The 13237-nt window shown below is 47.6% G+C and overlaps 2 protein-coding genes and 1 non-coding gene across 3 annotated transcripts; 1 reads left to right on the plus strand and 2 right to left on the minus strand.

The window, feature by feature from the left end:
* Nucleotides 1-2438: 2438 nt before the first annotated feature.
* On the plus strand, nt 2439-6309 carry LOC123448892 (protein MALE DISCOVERER 2-like). Its single transcript, XM_045125928.1, has 6 exons — nt 2439-2770; nt 2865-2928; nt 3760-4196; nt 4278-4468; nt 4544-4676; nt 5464-6309. Exons 1-6 carry the CDS (start codon nt 2695-2697, stop codon nt 6057-6059), a joined length of 1497 nt encoding a protein of 498 aa, XP_044981863.1. The 5' UTR covers nt 2439-2694; the 3' UTR covers nt 6060-6309.
* Nucleotides 6310-6494: 185 nt separating this feature from the next.
* On the minus strand, nt 6495-6613 carry LOC123451507. Its single transcript, XR_006632362.1, has one exon. It is a non-coding gene; the product is annotated as a U5 spliceosomal RNA (small nuclear RNA).
* An 820-nt stretch (nt 6614-7433) lies between these two features.
* Nucleotides 7434-11899, minus strand: LOC123448894 (ethylene-overproduction protein 1-like). Its single transcript, XM_045125929.1, has 4 exons — nt 9457-11899; nt 8728-9019; nt 8336-8645; nt 7434-8010 (listed from the first exon to the last, which is right to left on the minus strand). The coding sequence occupies exons 1-4, from the start codon at nt 11520-11522 to the stop codon at nt 7778-7780; spliced, it is 2901 nt and encodes a 966-aa protein (XP_044981864.1). The 5' UTR covers nt 11523-11899; the 3' UTR covers nt 7434-7777.
* Nucleotides 11900-13237: the final 1338 nt, after the last annotated feature.

Here is a 13237-nt window from a genome sequence, read left to right on the forward strand (position 1 = left end):
TGAAGGAGCTAGTTTGGTGTTTATGGGGATCTGGGAATAAATATGGTGTCGTGGTGTCAAGGGGAGGAATGAAGATAGAGAAAATTGCTCAAAATTACACAATTATCAGCAATTTTAAAAAGTTACATCAAACATATTTTAGAACTATAACCAAAACCACATTTACCATCTGTTGAAGAACATTATTTTCTAATCAATAAAGCTCACATGTTACCTCAATAAATGTTCCAAACTTGTAGCCAAATCCATACCCAGGGGTGGACAGATATATGCAGGAGTTATCGCTTGACCTTGTTTTTGCATAGCGTACCGGACATATGAGGGTATTGTTGCTTTACCTTTGTCGCTACACTAACATTGTATTTGAAAATTTAATTTCAACCAAAACTAGGAGGAGGGGAATGTATCACACACAAAAGCGTCATCCTTGCCAATTCTATGATGAATGTCGATGGAATCCTGAGAGGTTTTGCCCGGAAAAGAGATAATGAAGAATACACTAGCGGAAACACTTCTTTGTTAACTACAAGACTATCTAAGAGCCGAAGAAATTAGCTTGTAGGCCTAGCCATTCTTGTCCTTTTTTGACACCAAGAGGTTCGGTATGTGTTGCATCTATGATACCATGGTTCAACTAGGGCAGCCCAAGTAGGTGGTGGGACGCGTCACAAGTACCCTTTGTATATGTGCTTCTACCATCATTGCAATCGACACATGACATCAATACATCAATGTTTTGACATGGTATATGGAAGGGGAGGGTGGCACTTTGCAACAAGGTGTTGGAGTGTAATTTCTGACCCTCTCCCACAGTCTATAATATGGGAATAACTGACCATTGCACGTTCATTATAGTATCAAAACCAAGAGGTATTGAGTTTAAGACTCTTTCAATGCAATATAAAAAATGATATTTGCCACCTACATGATCCCACGTCTAAGGACAAAAACAGTCTAGACAAGAGGAAGAACGTCGACATGCATTGGTCGTACATCCCCATCGGTTCACACTAGTAGTGAGATGGTTAGGTTCATACGACTTGCAACCAAAAAGTTTCTAGGTTCAAAACCTCGTAAACACAATAAGTAATTAGTGTATCCCGCTTCCACCACCCACACATCATAACTCTAAAGGAACGTAAACATGAGGGAAATGTTGGAGTATCATGTACATTCCTCTTCCACAATTCAAACTTGGATGAAGTAGTTGGACATGAAATCTACACAAGACTCCTCGATTATTCAAGATCACTGCTAGTAAAGGGATGTCAATTAACAAAGAACCCTGTAAAGGTCCTTCCTCGGGCCTCGCACAAGAAAATGCCATTCTAGTATAGACTAGGCCAAAATGTCACATTTGATCTCCTTCCTAATCTTGCACATCAGGATTTATGATAGCCTCGCCTCACAAGCCTTTTCTTCAAATGTCTTTAAACCTCTGAACACTCACCCACCTTTTGTAAAGACTATATATCATAATGTGGATATATTTTTGGGGCTACTTCACCTTCCAAGCCTTCTCACCAACAACAGGTGAAATGACCTCATTGCGACTTCATCTAAGGAGCATAGTAGGTGGCCCGTTGAGGTCCTTCTCCATGTATGCAAATTAGTTTTTTTTAGAAAAAGAGGTTCAAACCCCCGGCCTCTGCATCAATCGTTGCATATGGTCATTTTGTATGCAAATTAGTTGTGTCTACATAAGAGGCTAAGACAGAAGAAAACGGTCTTTGTTGTTCTTGAGGACTCAAAAAAAAAACTTAGCCTTAGGAGGGACATAATCCGCATTCGATGGCTATATTGCCTTTCTTTTTTGTGTCGATCGCAAAAACATTATCACCTGTAAATATTGTTAGATTTTCTATTTCTTCAAAGTGGCAGAGTATTGATATGAGAACCATTGTGAGGAATCTCACAACAATTTGTCAAGGGGAATGCACATGTAAGAAATCTTTACGGATACTTAGACATTTTGAAATCATATATCTTGGTGTACGCTGCATCATTTCGCAAGTAGACAACTTTCTAGAATGGGTTTAGTCAAAATCACACCCATACATTTTGAATAAGTGTTCGATTGCACCGTTAAAATAAATTATAACTAGTTTTGTAATTAATACATTTTAATAGCACCACATTTTACAAATAAAAAGTATTACTCTCTTTGTAAACTAATATAAGAGCGTATAGATTACTAAACTAATATTTTAAATGCTTTTATATTAGTTTACGGATGAAGTAATTTTTTGTTGTAAAAATTCACATTCATGTGAAAAAGTAACGGCCAAAGTTGTTGAAGACCATGATTATACCCCAAAAATGAAGAGGAAGGAAATCTAGGAGGTTGGTTCCACAGTGATGGGCAAACTGCATTAGTTCGCAATTCATGTATGTGGAGAATGATTAGATCAACGAACCAAACAATTTTAAAACGAAAGAGAAAAAAGAACCAACTAAAAGCTTCTTGTTGTGTAGTCGCCTTCGTGCAGCCTCCCTTTCCCTCTCCTCTCCACCACCTTCGGCTGCCACTTTCGCCGCCCGCCTCCACCGCCCTCTTCCCAACCACACCACGCGCCGTCTCTCCTCCGGCATCCCGCTTCCCGTGACCGCCGCCATCCACCTTCCGGATCAGATTTTCTCCCCTCCGACGCCAGCAACTGCGCCTCCACTGCTATTTTCTCGGCCCGTGCTGCGATGGAGTGGCCGCCGCCGCGCAGGCTCCTTCTTCTGTTCCTGCTTGCTTTTTCTTGGCGGCTTGGAGGAGGAGCAGGTTTACTTCTCTTTTGCTCGACCTTTGGATTGCTCCGAGTTGTTGGGTATGCATTTGGGCTAACGGCGTTTGCCATTTTGATTTGCTGCTGCAGGGATTGGAGGGTTCGGAGTTGGAGCTGAGGAGTTGAGCAGTAATGGAGCTTCTTTTAGTCGTAGGTGAGCGCTCAGATTCTGGAACTGGTTCTTTTTTGGTGCTTGCAGGAAATGGATCAGTGCGATTTTGCTATCCAGAGTTTGTGATTTTTTAGATTGGAGTTGGAACTAGAAAATACCCCTCTGTAAAGAAATATCACTAATTTAGTGATCTAAACCTCTTATATATCTTTATGGAGGGACCGAGGGAGTAGGTGTTTTTTTGTGTTGGCCTATTACCATTAATGTGTGACAAATGCCACAAATTTACCAGTTTGGTTGGAACCATCAACTCTTCAGCTCTGAACTAAACTGACATCCCTACTGATATTTTTCTTCTTGTAAAAATCGGAAGTCGGCTTATTCACTTATTTTTATACTATTAATGAAAAAAGATCTATTTGCCTCGCTTCCCTTTGAATATTTATCAACAGAGACAGTTTGCTGGGTGAAGCTCTGCAGTAGTAGCTACTTTTCTAGCATTCACGAATGGTGCCTGTGGTTATTTTAGAAAGACTTGGATTGTAGTCATGGAGAGATATACTATGTGACAGTAGGCTGTTGAGTGAGAGTTTTTTTTTTCTCACTGAATTTTAAACTTTAAAAATAAAAATATAGGTATTTGAAAGAGAAATATTGTATTTTACTATATCTCTTATTATATAAAATGATCGTGTGAATATGATAGTAGATGAATCAAAGGCAGGTGATTTTTGTACTTCCATCATCAGAAATGGCAAATATTTATCTTGATAATACAGTACTCCCTCCGTAGTGATGTAAACGCTCTTATATTTCTTTGCGGAGGGAGTACATCCCAAGTCCTAACTATTCCTTTTCTTGAACTTTCAAAAGATTGCTGCAGATTGGTGGTGAAAACCAAGGTGCCGGGTACCTTTTCTCACATGCACAAGCTCCAAAATCAGGACCAGTGTCTGCTCCATCACCCTCAGCGTTCATATCATCACCACCAGAAGGTGCACCATCGCCATTTTATTCACAACCAACGCCACAGCGATCCCCTTTACGCCATGATCCATCAATAGACCTTCCACACCCGCTTAAGTTTAAGCCTGCAGCTGGGGGAGCTGGGCACGATCATTCGGCTCAAACTCCATCTCACTCTGTGCATAAGCATTCCTGGACAACCTATGGTTTAGTTGCAGCAGGGGTTGCTGCCTTCCTTATCATATCAGCAGCTGGTGCTCTCTACTGCCGAGCTAAAAGGGTGGGGACTGTGAAACCTTGGGTCACAGGACTTAGCGGACAACTGCAAAAAGCTTTTGTAACAGGTATGCTTTGTTTGCACTTTGACATGTATGTTATCTAGGAGTTTGTTCCAATTTCACATAACAATTTGATCACATTTGTAGGTGTGCCTGCACTCAAACGATCGGAGCTGGAATCAGCGAGCGAGGATTTCAGCAATATAATTGGTTCTACATCTAGCTGCATGATGTACAAGGGAACTTTATCGAGTGGAGTTGAAATTGCAGTTGCGTCAAGTTTGGTAACATCTGCAAAGGATTGGTCCAAAGAATGTGAATCACAGTACAGGAAAAAGGTACCATTCAGTTGCGCCGCTTGTATAAATGCACGCTGTTTGGCCTATGTTTGATTCCAATGGTTATGTTTTCAGATCACAAGTTTGTCCAAAGTAAACCACAGGAATTTTATGAACTTGCTTGGCTACTGTGAGGAAGGGCATCCTTTTACCAGAGCCATGGTATTTGAATACGCTCCAAATGGGACACTTTTTGAGTATCTGCATGGTAAGTGCATTCTTAGTTTCTTACCATGATTTATAATTTTTCTCCTTTTCGCAAATCTGTTCTCTTCACCATGTAAGTACAGAAATCCTTTATGCACAGAACATTTGTTAACAATGGTGTAAACCATAACCCCACAAAACCTTACAATAAAGTTTCTCCAACAAATGAACTATGCATACCTCTTCAGCAACCAGATTCCAACCAATAAAGATCTCCGTGTTGCCCTTATGAATTACTTGTCATATAAATAAAATAGAAGGGAGAATAAAGAGATATGATTTCGTAAAAAGAGGAGAAGAAAGAGAAAAAGGAATGTGGTCTTATTGAAGTCAAAGCACTTCGTAATCTTTAAACAATGATGTCCTTCAATATAATTTCCCACATTGTTCGACAACTTCATTTTTTTGAGAAATTGAACAACTTGGTTTCCGCAATTTCCAAATGACTATGTAGAATTACTGCCCCTAGAACCATGCTTGAGAGTTTGCTGCCTCATACGGCTCGTAATTTGCTAGTACTATTTTTAGGGACATAATTTGGTAGTATCTTAAAATTTCCCCTGTCTTAACTGAATTCCATCTCTTGAAAATCAACCATATCTTGTTAGTCACAAGATATGAGTATGTGTGCATCAACTATATAAGTTGTACTCCTACTTACTATCTATTAACAAGAGATAGCTAGTTTGTTCCAATTACATACAGTACTTCTTAACTGTCGGAGTGTCAGTCAGTCGGTGTATCAACATTTTTCACAATGTCTCATCCCCGTCAATTTCATTTTGCAGTGAGAGAAGCCGAGAAGCTGGACTGGGTAACGCGGCTGAGGATATCCATGGGCATCGCCTACTGCCTCGAGCACATGCACCAGCTGAGCCCACCCGTGGTGCCGAGGAGCTTGGACTCGACCACCATATACCTCACCGACGACTTCGCCGCGAAGGTCTCAGACCTCGAATTCCCAGACGACGCGAAGGGACCGTCACCTCGTTCAACCAATGGCGCCCTCGACCCCTCATCGGAGCTGGAAAACGCCGTGCACAGGTACGGCGTGGTGCTGCTGGAGATACTGACGGGGAGGGTGGCCTGCTCCGACGAGGACGGGCCGCTGGAGCGGTGGGCGTCCCGCTACCTGGACGGCGAGGTGCGGCTCGCGGAGCTGATGGACCCCAGCATCGGCTCCTCCTTCTCCGAGGAGGCCGCGCGCGCGCTGTGCGAGGTGGCGAGGTCCTGCGTCGACCCGGACCCGAAGAGGAGGCCGGCGATGGCGGAGGTCGCGGCGCGGCTCAAGGAGATCACGGCGCTCGGGCCCGACGGGGCGACCCCCAAGGTGTCGCCGCTGTGGTGGGCCGAGCTTGAGATCATGTCTTCTTCTGACAGCTGAAGTTGTGACCGAAAGTTGTTTGAGTTGTTTGGTTGCTGCTGCTGATCTTGTTTGTGGAATTGGTAGCCAGGTAGAGACTACAGAGTGTTTCAAGTTTGCTTCAGGATTGCAAATAGTCAGTGGTGGGTGCTCTGTAAAAAAAGAGGGCGGCCGTCCGTGAGTTAACTGTCAGCCGAGTGAGCTGCAATACAGCTAACTCTGAACCATATTGTCTACAGCTCTCATAATTCTTCTACCCAAAGTTCATGAAGCCGATTTCAAGCATGAACCACGTTACGCTGAATCATATTGTCCAGAGGCCCAAACAAAGCTTATTCAAAAAGGGAGGAAAAAGAGCTAACTCCAAGCATGCATGGAACAGAAACGTATGTTGTTGCTCAAATTAAAATTGCACTGGAAGGCAACAACTTAAACATTTGGGAACGACATTGTAGGACCTTCTCACAAAGAGAAGGAACCCTTAAAAATTAGCGTATGCTGCTTGGTGTGGCGAGCCCACGGTATTCTTTAGTAAAAGGCGAAAGAATAGTTCGCTATGTGCTCATCACGCAGCTGCGTGTTCTCTGGAGGTGGCCCGGGGAGCTGTTTAAAAGAGGCCTGGGTGGGATGACTCTCCAGCGCTAGCAGTGTGGGACTAAATAAGCTGAGATGCAGTGGCTGAGATGTAGTACAGTAGAGTGGAGACTCTTTTGCTTGCTGCTGCCGGGCCTAAATTGCCATTTTTGTTGTTGCAACCAACCGGGCCCAAATCACCTATCAACTATAGTTCTTTTTTTGAGGGAACCTAACAAGTATAATTATCTCTACCCAGCGGCGATCTGTGGTTAAACGAGCACTCTAGTACCGGTCACTCATGCAGACTGTTTAGACTTACAGTGGAGCGAAAACAAGAACAAGGAGAAAAACCATCTTGAAAAAGATGTTGAAAAGAGGAAAGAAATGGATCAAAAACAGTTGATGGTCGTGGCTTTTAGGAACACGAAAATCGGGTAGCAGCATATATATATATATATATATAATAAGAAAAGCCAGAATCCTCTCTCTTTGGGAACGGAACAGCTCGGTGGCCTGAGCTGGGTGGGGAGCACGCAGTGGCCGGCGACAACCAAGCAAGCAAGCGATTGTATTGGCCGAGTCGTGGAAAAGCACAACTCTTTAGATCGTGCCTCCGAATAACACGCCACCAACAGAGGCATACATATAAAACGAAAAAAAAATTGGGGCAGAAAGAGTGAGAAAGCATGAGGCTGCCCACCGTGCCGGCTGCTGTGATTGAAGGCCAGCCTGTTGTGCCGCAGCCCTCTCCCTCTCTTTTCATTTACAGTAGTATATAGTAGCTCCCATCAAACCAACTGAATTCTTGCCTCGCTGATGTTTTTAAAAATGATGCCATTTCGCCATTTACAATCGCTATTCGTACATTTTGTTTTGTGTTACAGCAGAGCTCTCTCATCAACCTCCTGTACGCTTACACGCAGAGCCCGACCGACCTTCGCCTTTGCCTTTGCATCGTATGCTTTTGCTACACTCGGTACAGATACAGACATGCCCATGTCGTGTTGCCTTGGGTCCGTCGCTCCGTCAGCGCTCTCTTCTGCCTGCCTCGCTGTGCGTTTTTCTCTCCTTGCTTGCTTGATGTGGACGTGGAAGGGGTTCATCATCCGGCTAGCTGATCGACGATGGCGGTCGCAGGCGCGCGGGGTGGATCCGCCGGCTGGCTAGCGCTCGGACTGGCCAGCCTTGGCGGAAGCCTTGTTGTAGAGCTCCAGGGTGTCCCCGTGCTCCGGGTCCATGCACAGGGCCGCCTCGCAGTCGCGCAGGGTGCTCGCGCTGTCGCCCATGGAGTCCAGGAAGGCAGCGCGGAGGTGGAGCAGCTGGAGGTCCGGCTTGAATGCCAGCGCCTGCGTCAGCTCCCCTATCGCCTCCTCCTCCTTGTTCTCGTCCATCAGAACTGCGGGGATCACAACAAACATGTCATCAGGCCGTTGAAATATTCTTCAGACATTAGCTCTGAATTCCCTTTATATTGAAAAAAAGAGAATAGCTACGATTTTTTTAACAATTCATTGTCTTCTCCAGACAACATGAATGTAACCGTAAGCTAGATGGATAGCTATGGATTCCACGTATTGTTCCAAACTTAACATAATGCAAGGCTTCAAAAAATTGTCTACCATTTGGTTTTTGAAAGTTCACATTGCTGTAAAGTTTCAAATTGTTTAACATATGTGATGACCGGCACTTTCAAATTGTTCAGTGCAGCTCAGTGGACTCACCAGCTGCTCTGTATCTGTAAGGGTAGGTCCTGGTTGGATCCAACAACGTCGCCGTATTGAGGTCACTTTTCGCGGCGTCCCGCTCGGCATATTCCGACCGTTTTTCATACGCCGAAGCGCTGTTTTTGGCAATCTTGAGGAGCGATGTCATCTCATCAAATGCAGCCTTCTTCCTATTCTTCAAGAAATGGACCCGAGCCAGACCCTGGTGTGCCCGTGTATGCTTTATGCTCAGTGCTATGCTGTAGCACTCAGTTGCCTCATCCAGCAAATCACAATCCACATATATGCTCCCCATATTGTTGTATGCCTGGAGAATGTCACTGAGCTATTAGCACAAATGATGAACACTTGCCGTGGATAAATGAGAAGCAGTTATGGATGATTCTTACTTGCCCCTTCCGTAGGTTGTCAGATGCACAACTGTTAGCATGCTCTAGAAGCTGAACAACATTAAGCGCAGACTCGACATCAAGGCTAGAGTCTCCCAGAGCATAAGCCTTTAGGAAAAAGGCTTCGAATGATCTTTGGAGCCTCAGTGATTCCTCGGCCTTCTCAAGTGCTTCATCCCGATGCCCGGTGTCGTATAAGATCCATCCTTCGTATACAAGTCTCTCGTGGTCATGTATCGAACTATTCCGTGCTAATCGCAAACTACGCATAGCAGCCTTCTGACAATTAAGCCTACAATACAATGTATGTGGAAGACAGGAAATATGTTAAGCTTATGAACTTTAGAAACTACCACAGTTGTTTTTCAAACGATACTAACAAGATACTCCCTCCATCCCATAATTCTTGTCATTGTTCAAGTTCAAATTTGAACTAAAACAATAACAAGAATTATGGGAAGGAGGGAGTAGCATACTAGACAGTATTAGAAACTGTTGCCGTTTTTGTGAATTTGTTTCTGAATCGACTAAAGCTCCTGCTCTTATGTGTAAAATAAAATAAAGCACTAGGCTATGAAGATCTAGTAGACAGCATAAACTTGATGCAAGTAATTATGGAATGAAAGGACTTGATGGGGGTGTTCTTGCTCGAATCAAGACAATGTGAACTTCTGGAGAAAATTTAAAAACTTGTACTGGAGTAACTCACAAGTTGGATGCATGGCTTACCTTAACAGGAGCAGCGACTGACGGAACCTCAAGCTGCTATTCCCGGGTTCCCTGGCGAGCATCTTCTGGACAACTGCAAGAGAGCCGATGTCGTCCACCCCTGACCAGCGGTCGTAGAGCTGCATCCAACAATCCGCCGTGTCCGACTGCTGCACGTGCCCTCGGAGGAGCTCGATGAGCTGCTCCCCGTGCATTTTACCATGGAACATCATGTAGGTCGGATCCAGCGTCAAGATGGCCCTGACATCCTGCACGGCAGCCTCGAAGTCTCCGGCCACAAGGTAGAACCACGCCCGGAGCTCGAGGCAGTCGGTCACCATCCTGAAGCTGAGCACCTTGTCGATCTCTTCCAGCGCACGCTCCATCTTGTCCTCCTCCAGCAAGGCGGCGGCACGGTACTTGTACGGGTAAGTCAGCGTCGGGTCGAGCTCCGTCGCCGTCCGGAGATCAGCCATCTTCTCCTTGCCCACGCAGTACATGGCGCGTTCTTGGTACATCCAGCCGGCAGGGTCGTAGTCCCCGACCACCCTGTTCATCAGCTTGTAGGCCATGTACTTGTGCCCGCACTTGAACTTGGCGCGCGCTACTCCGGCGAGCGAGTACACGTGGCCTTCCGCGACGGCCTCCTCGAACCACTCCTGCGCGTCCTTGAACTCGCCGCGCTCCAGCATGACGCACCCGAGCTGGTGCAGCGCCAACTGTTTGTGCCATGGCAACTCGGCGCATTCCCATAGCCGCTCCAGGAGCATCACCGTGGTGTTGGACCTCACGTCCTCCTCCATGGCGACGTACGAGAGGAAGTAGTAGAGCGCGAACGACGCGTTCCCGGCGGCGTCGAGGCGCTCCCTGCCCTCCGGGCTGCAGAGCAGACGCGCCACCTCGGGGTTGGACAGCGACTTGGGGAGCTCCCGCAGGAAGGACTGGAGGCAGGTGGCGACGAGGAGATGGGCGGCCTCCTCGAGGGCGAGGTCGATGAGGGAGAGGGCTTCGTCCACGCCGCGCACCATGGAGGCGAGCTTGTTGTCGCAGGCGACCTTGAGGCCATCGCAGCAGAACTTGTTGGCGAAGGCGAGGAGCTCGAGGATGGTGTCCGGAGGGAAGTCGTCGAGGCGGCCGTGTCGGCTGTAGGCGGCAACGGCGCGCATGCCACGCGCCGAGATGCCGTCGCGGCTGAAGTCAATGTGGTCGCGGCGCGCCTCGGCGAACCCGCCGTAGAGGAGCGTGTTGAGCGGCTTCGCTAGCGCGGCGATGGAGGAACGCTCGCACGCCACCTCCTCCTGGCCGATGACGAACCACAAGTCATTGGTCTCATCGTCGTCGTCTTCTTCCTCGCTCGCGTCGAAGGCGATTGATGCGTTGCGCCTCAAAATTGCGTCGCGCCTCAAGCGGCGAGGCCGGGGGGGAGGAGGTGGAGGGCGGCGGCAGGGGCAGACGGGATCCACGCCGGAGGACTCCATGGCGAAGACCGCGGAGCGGGGGCACTCGAGGAGCGGGGTCGTCGGGCCGCAGGGATCGAGAGGCGGCGGCATGGGGTCGAACTCGTCCTCCCGGCGCTCGTGCCGGAGCCAGGCGGCGAGCACGACGCGGCGGTGCGGGTCGGCGGCGTGGACGCGCGCGGCACGGAGCGCTCGGCGCAGCAGCCGGGGGTCCCCGAGCGCGTGGAACAGCGCGTGCTGCTCCAGGTACACATCGCAGAGGTCGTCGCCTTGGCGCTCGGCCGACGACATCCGACGGAACGAGGCGGCGAGCGCCGAGACGTGGTCGACGGGGCGAAGGCAGGCGTCAAGCGCCGGCTCGAGCGCGGCGGCCGCCGGGAGGCCGCAGGGCAGGGTGGAGTCGGGAGCGAACGCCCCCGAGGTGGTGGGCGCGTGCGGGTAGCAGAGCGAGGCGGACATCAGGGAGACGCTGCGCGGCGGCGGCGGCAGCGGGAGCAGCTTGGCCCCGCCCCCTCCATCGCCGGAGCCGCCGGACGTGGAGGCCCCGGAGTTGAAGGGGTAGATTTGCGCGGCCTTGCAGCCCTCGATCAGCTTGAGGCTCCGTATGGTGGTCAAGAAGTTGTTGGTCATAATGCCGCGCCGCGCCGCGCCTCGCTCCTCCTGCGGCTGCCGGGTTATTAGACGACGGCGATCATGTCAGAATGGGGGTGGGGATATTTCTCGGCGGAACGGCCGGAGCGCAGCGCGCACGCCTCGCCTCCGCCCTTCCGCGCGGCCGCGCCTTCCCGCCGTGCGCTCGCGGGGTCGGGCTGTGCGTGCGGTTGGTTAATGCCGCTGGTTTGGGAGGGCGGCGGGGGAGGATCGATCGGGTCGGGTGGGGAGGGCCGGGGATGAAGCGGAGCGGAGGGGCGCGCAAGTCGGGTGACTTTCCCGCTGTCACCACCGTCCGCTGCGCTGCACGAACAAAATTGGACCTTCGCGTTTAATTTTTTTCTCCGACCCATGTTTGCTTGAAATCTTCTCCTCCTCCTCTTCTTCTTCTTCTTCTTCTTCTTCACAAACAGCGAATGATTTGTTATTAACGCACCTTTGTGATTGTTGTGTTGACTGGTGCAATTTTTTTGATTGCATTGTTTTCTTTCGAAAGACAGTAGGCCATTTCTTTGTAAATGGCAAAAACGACTATTAAAGTCAACCAGCCCTTACAAGCCATTCGTACAGAAAAGTGAAACTACATGGGAAATGTATTGGAGCGGCCACACACCCTTAGCATTAGAAACTATAAAAAAAATGAAATTCCGAGCTATCAAAATTGGATGACCATTGTACACTCGTCTTCATTTCCGCGGAGAATGGATGCACGTGGTATCTGTCCCGTTAAAATTACGACAATGCCATATGATACATACAACTTTTTTCTTCTATACATACTTTTTTTGTTTTTCTTTTTACTGACATTATCATGGACACCCATTCCTCATGAAACTAAACATGATTGTACAATAGACACCCATGTTTCATATCACAATAATTCTAGAATTTGTTGAGAAATCCTAATATATTTTTAATGCTATATTCATATAGGGATGTGACACATTCAACAGGCACAAATCCTCTTCCGAAAATACAGACACTTCCTTAGGGAATTAACATTGTCTTTTTCCTGCACTCGGCAACAACGTGTCATGAGCGAAATCGGTGCCATCTTTGAACCTTTGAAACACCATCCCGGCTAGGAAATGTTGTCGATGTAGCGGTCAGAAACTCATCGGGAGGAGCCAAAAAATATTGACAACAATGCTGTGGAAACATCTAACCGCCCTCGAGAAGAAGGTGATGAAGAGGGACAAAAGACAAACCCTAATCCGATCAGATGTATTCGAGGGAGACAATTTCATAAAGCTCCCCGGTAACACCAACAAGTCGAATATCGTTGATTAAAGGAGTCAGAGGACTACTTCCTCTTAGCTAGGAAAGTGTTGGGCCCCCAAATGCAAGGGTTTGTAGCAGAGCAACTATTTCCCTTAAAGTGGATGGCCTTGAGGTTTATCAAACCACTAGGAGTTTGCTAAACAGCCAATGACCAGTACATGCACACACGAATACAAAATTATCTTTGCCTCCAACTAAACTAGTAAGATTGTTAGCCTTATTAGCCTTACTACTTATAAGGATTAAACACAAGTGTATATGCAAGATTGATTGCAAAAGGAAAAGTAAAAAAGGACAAAGAATTGTAAAGTGTGTTTGATCGAGGCTGGAAGAACTAGGAAGAAGAATGGACCAGGATCCATAGGTTCACTAGTGGTTTCTCTACAAATGATATCATGGTTTGGTGAACAAAA

The sequence above is a fragment of the Hordeum vulgare genome, chromosome 4H (assembly GCF_904849725.1).
Source record: "Hordeum vulgare subsp. vulgare chromosome 4H, MorexV3_pseudomolecules_assembly, whole genome shotgun sequence".
NCBI lineage: Eukaryota > Viridiplantae > Streptophyta > Magnoliopsida > Poales > Poaceae > Hordeum > Hordeum vulgare.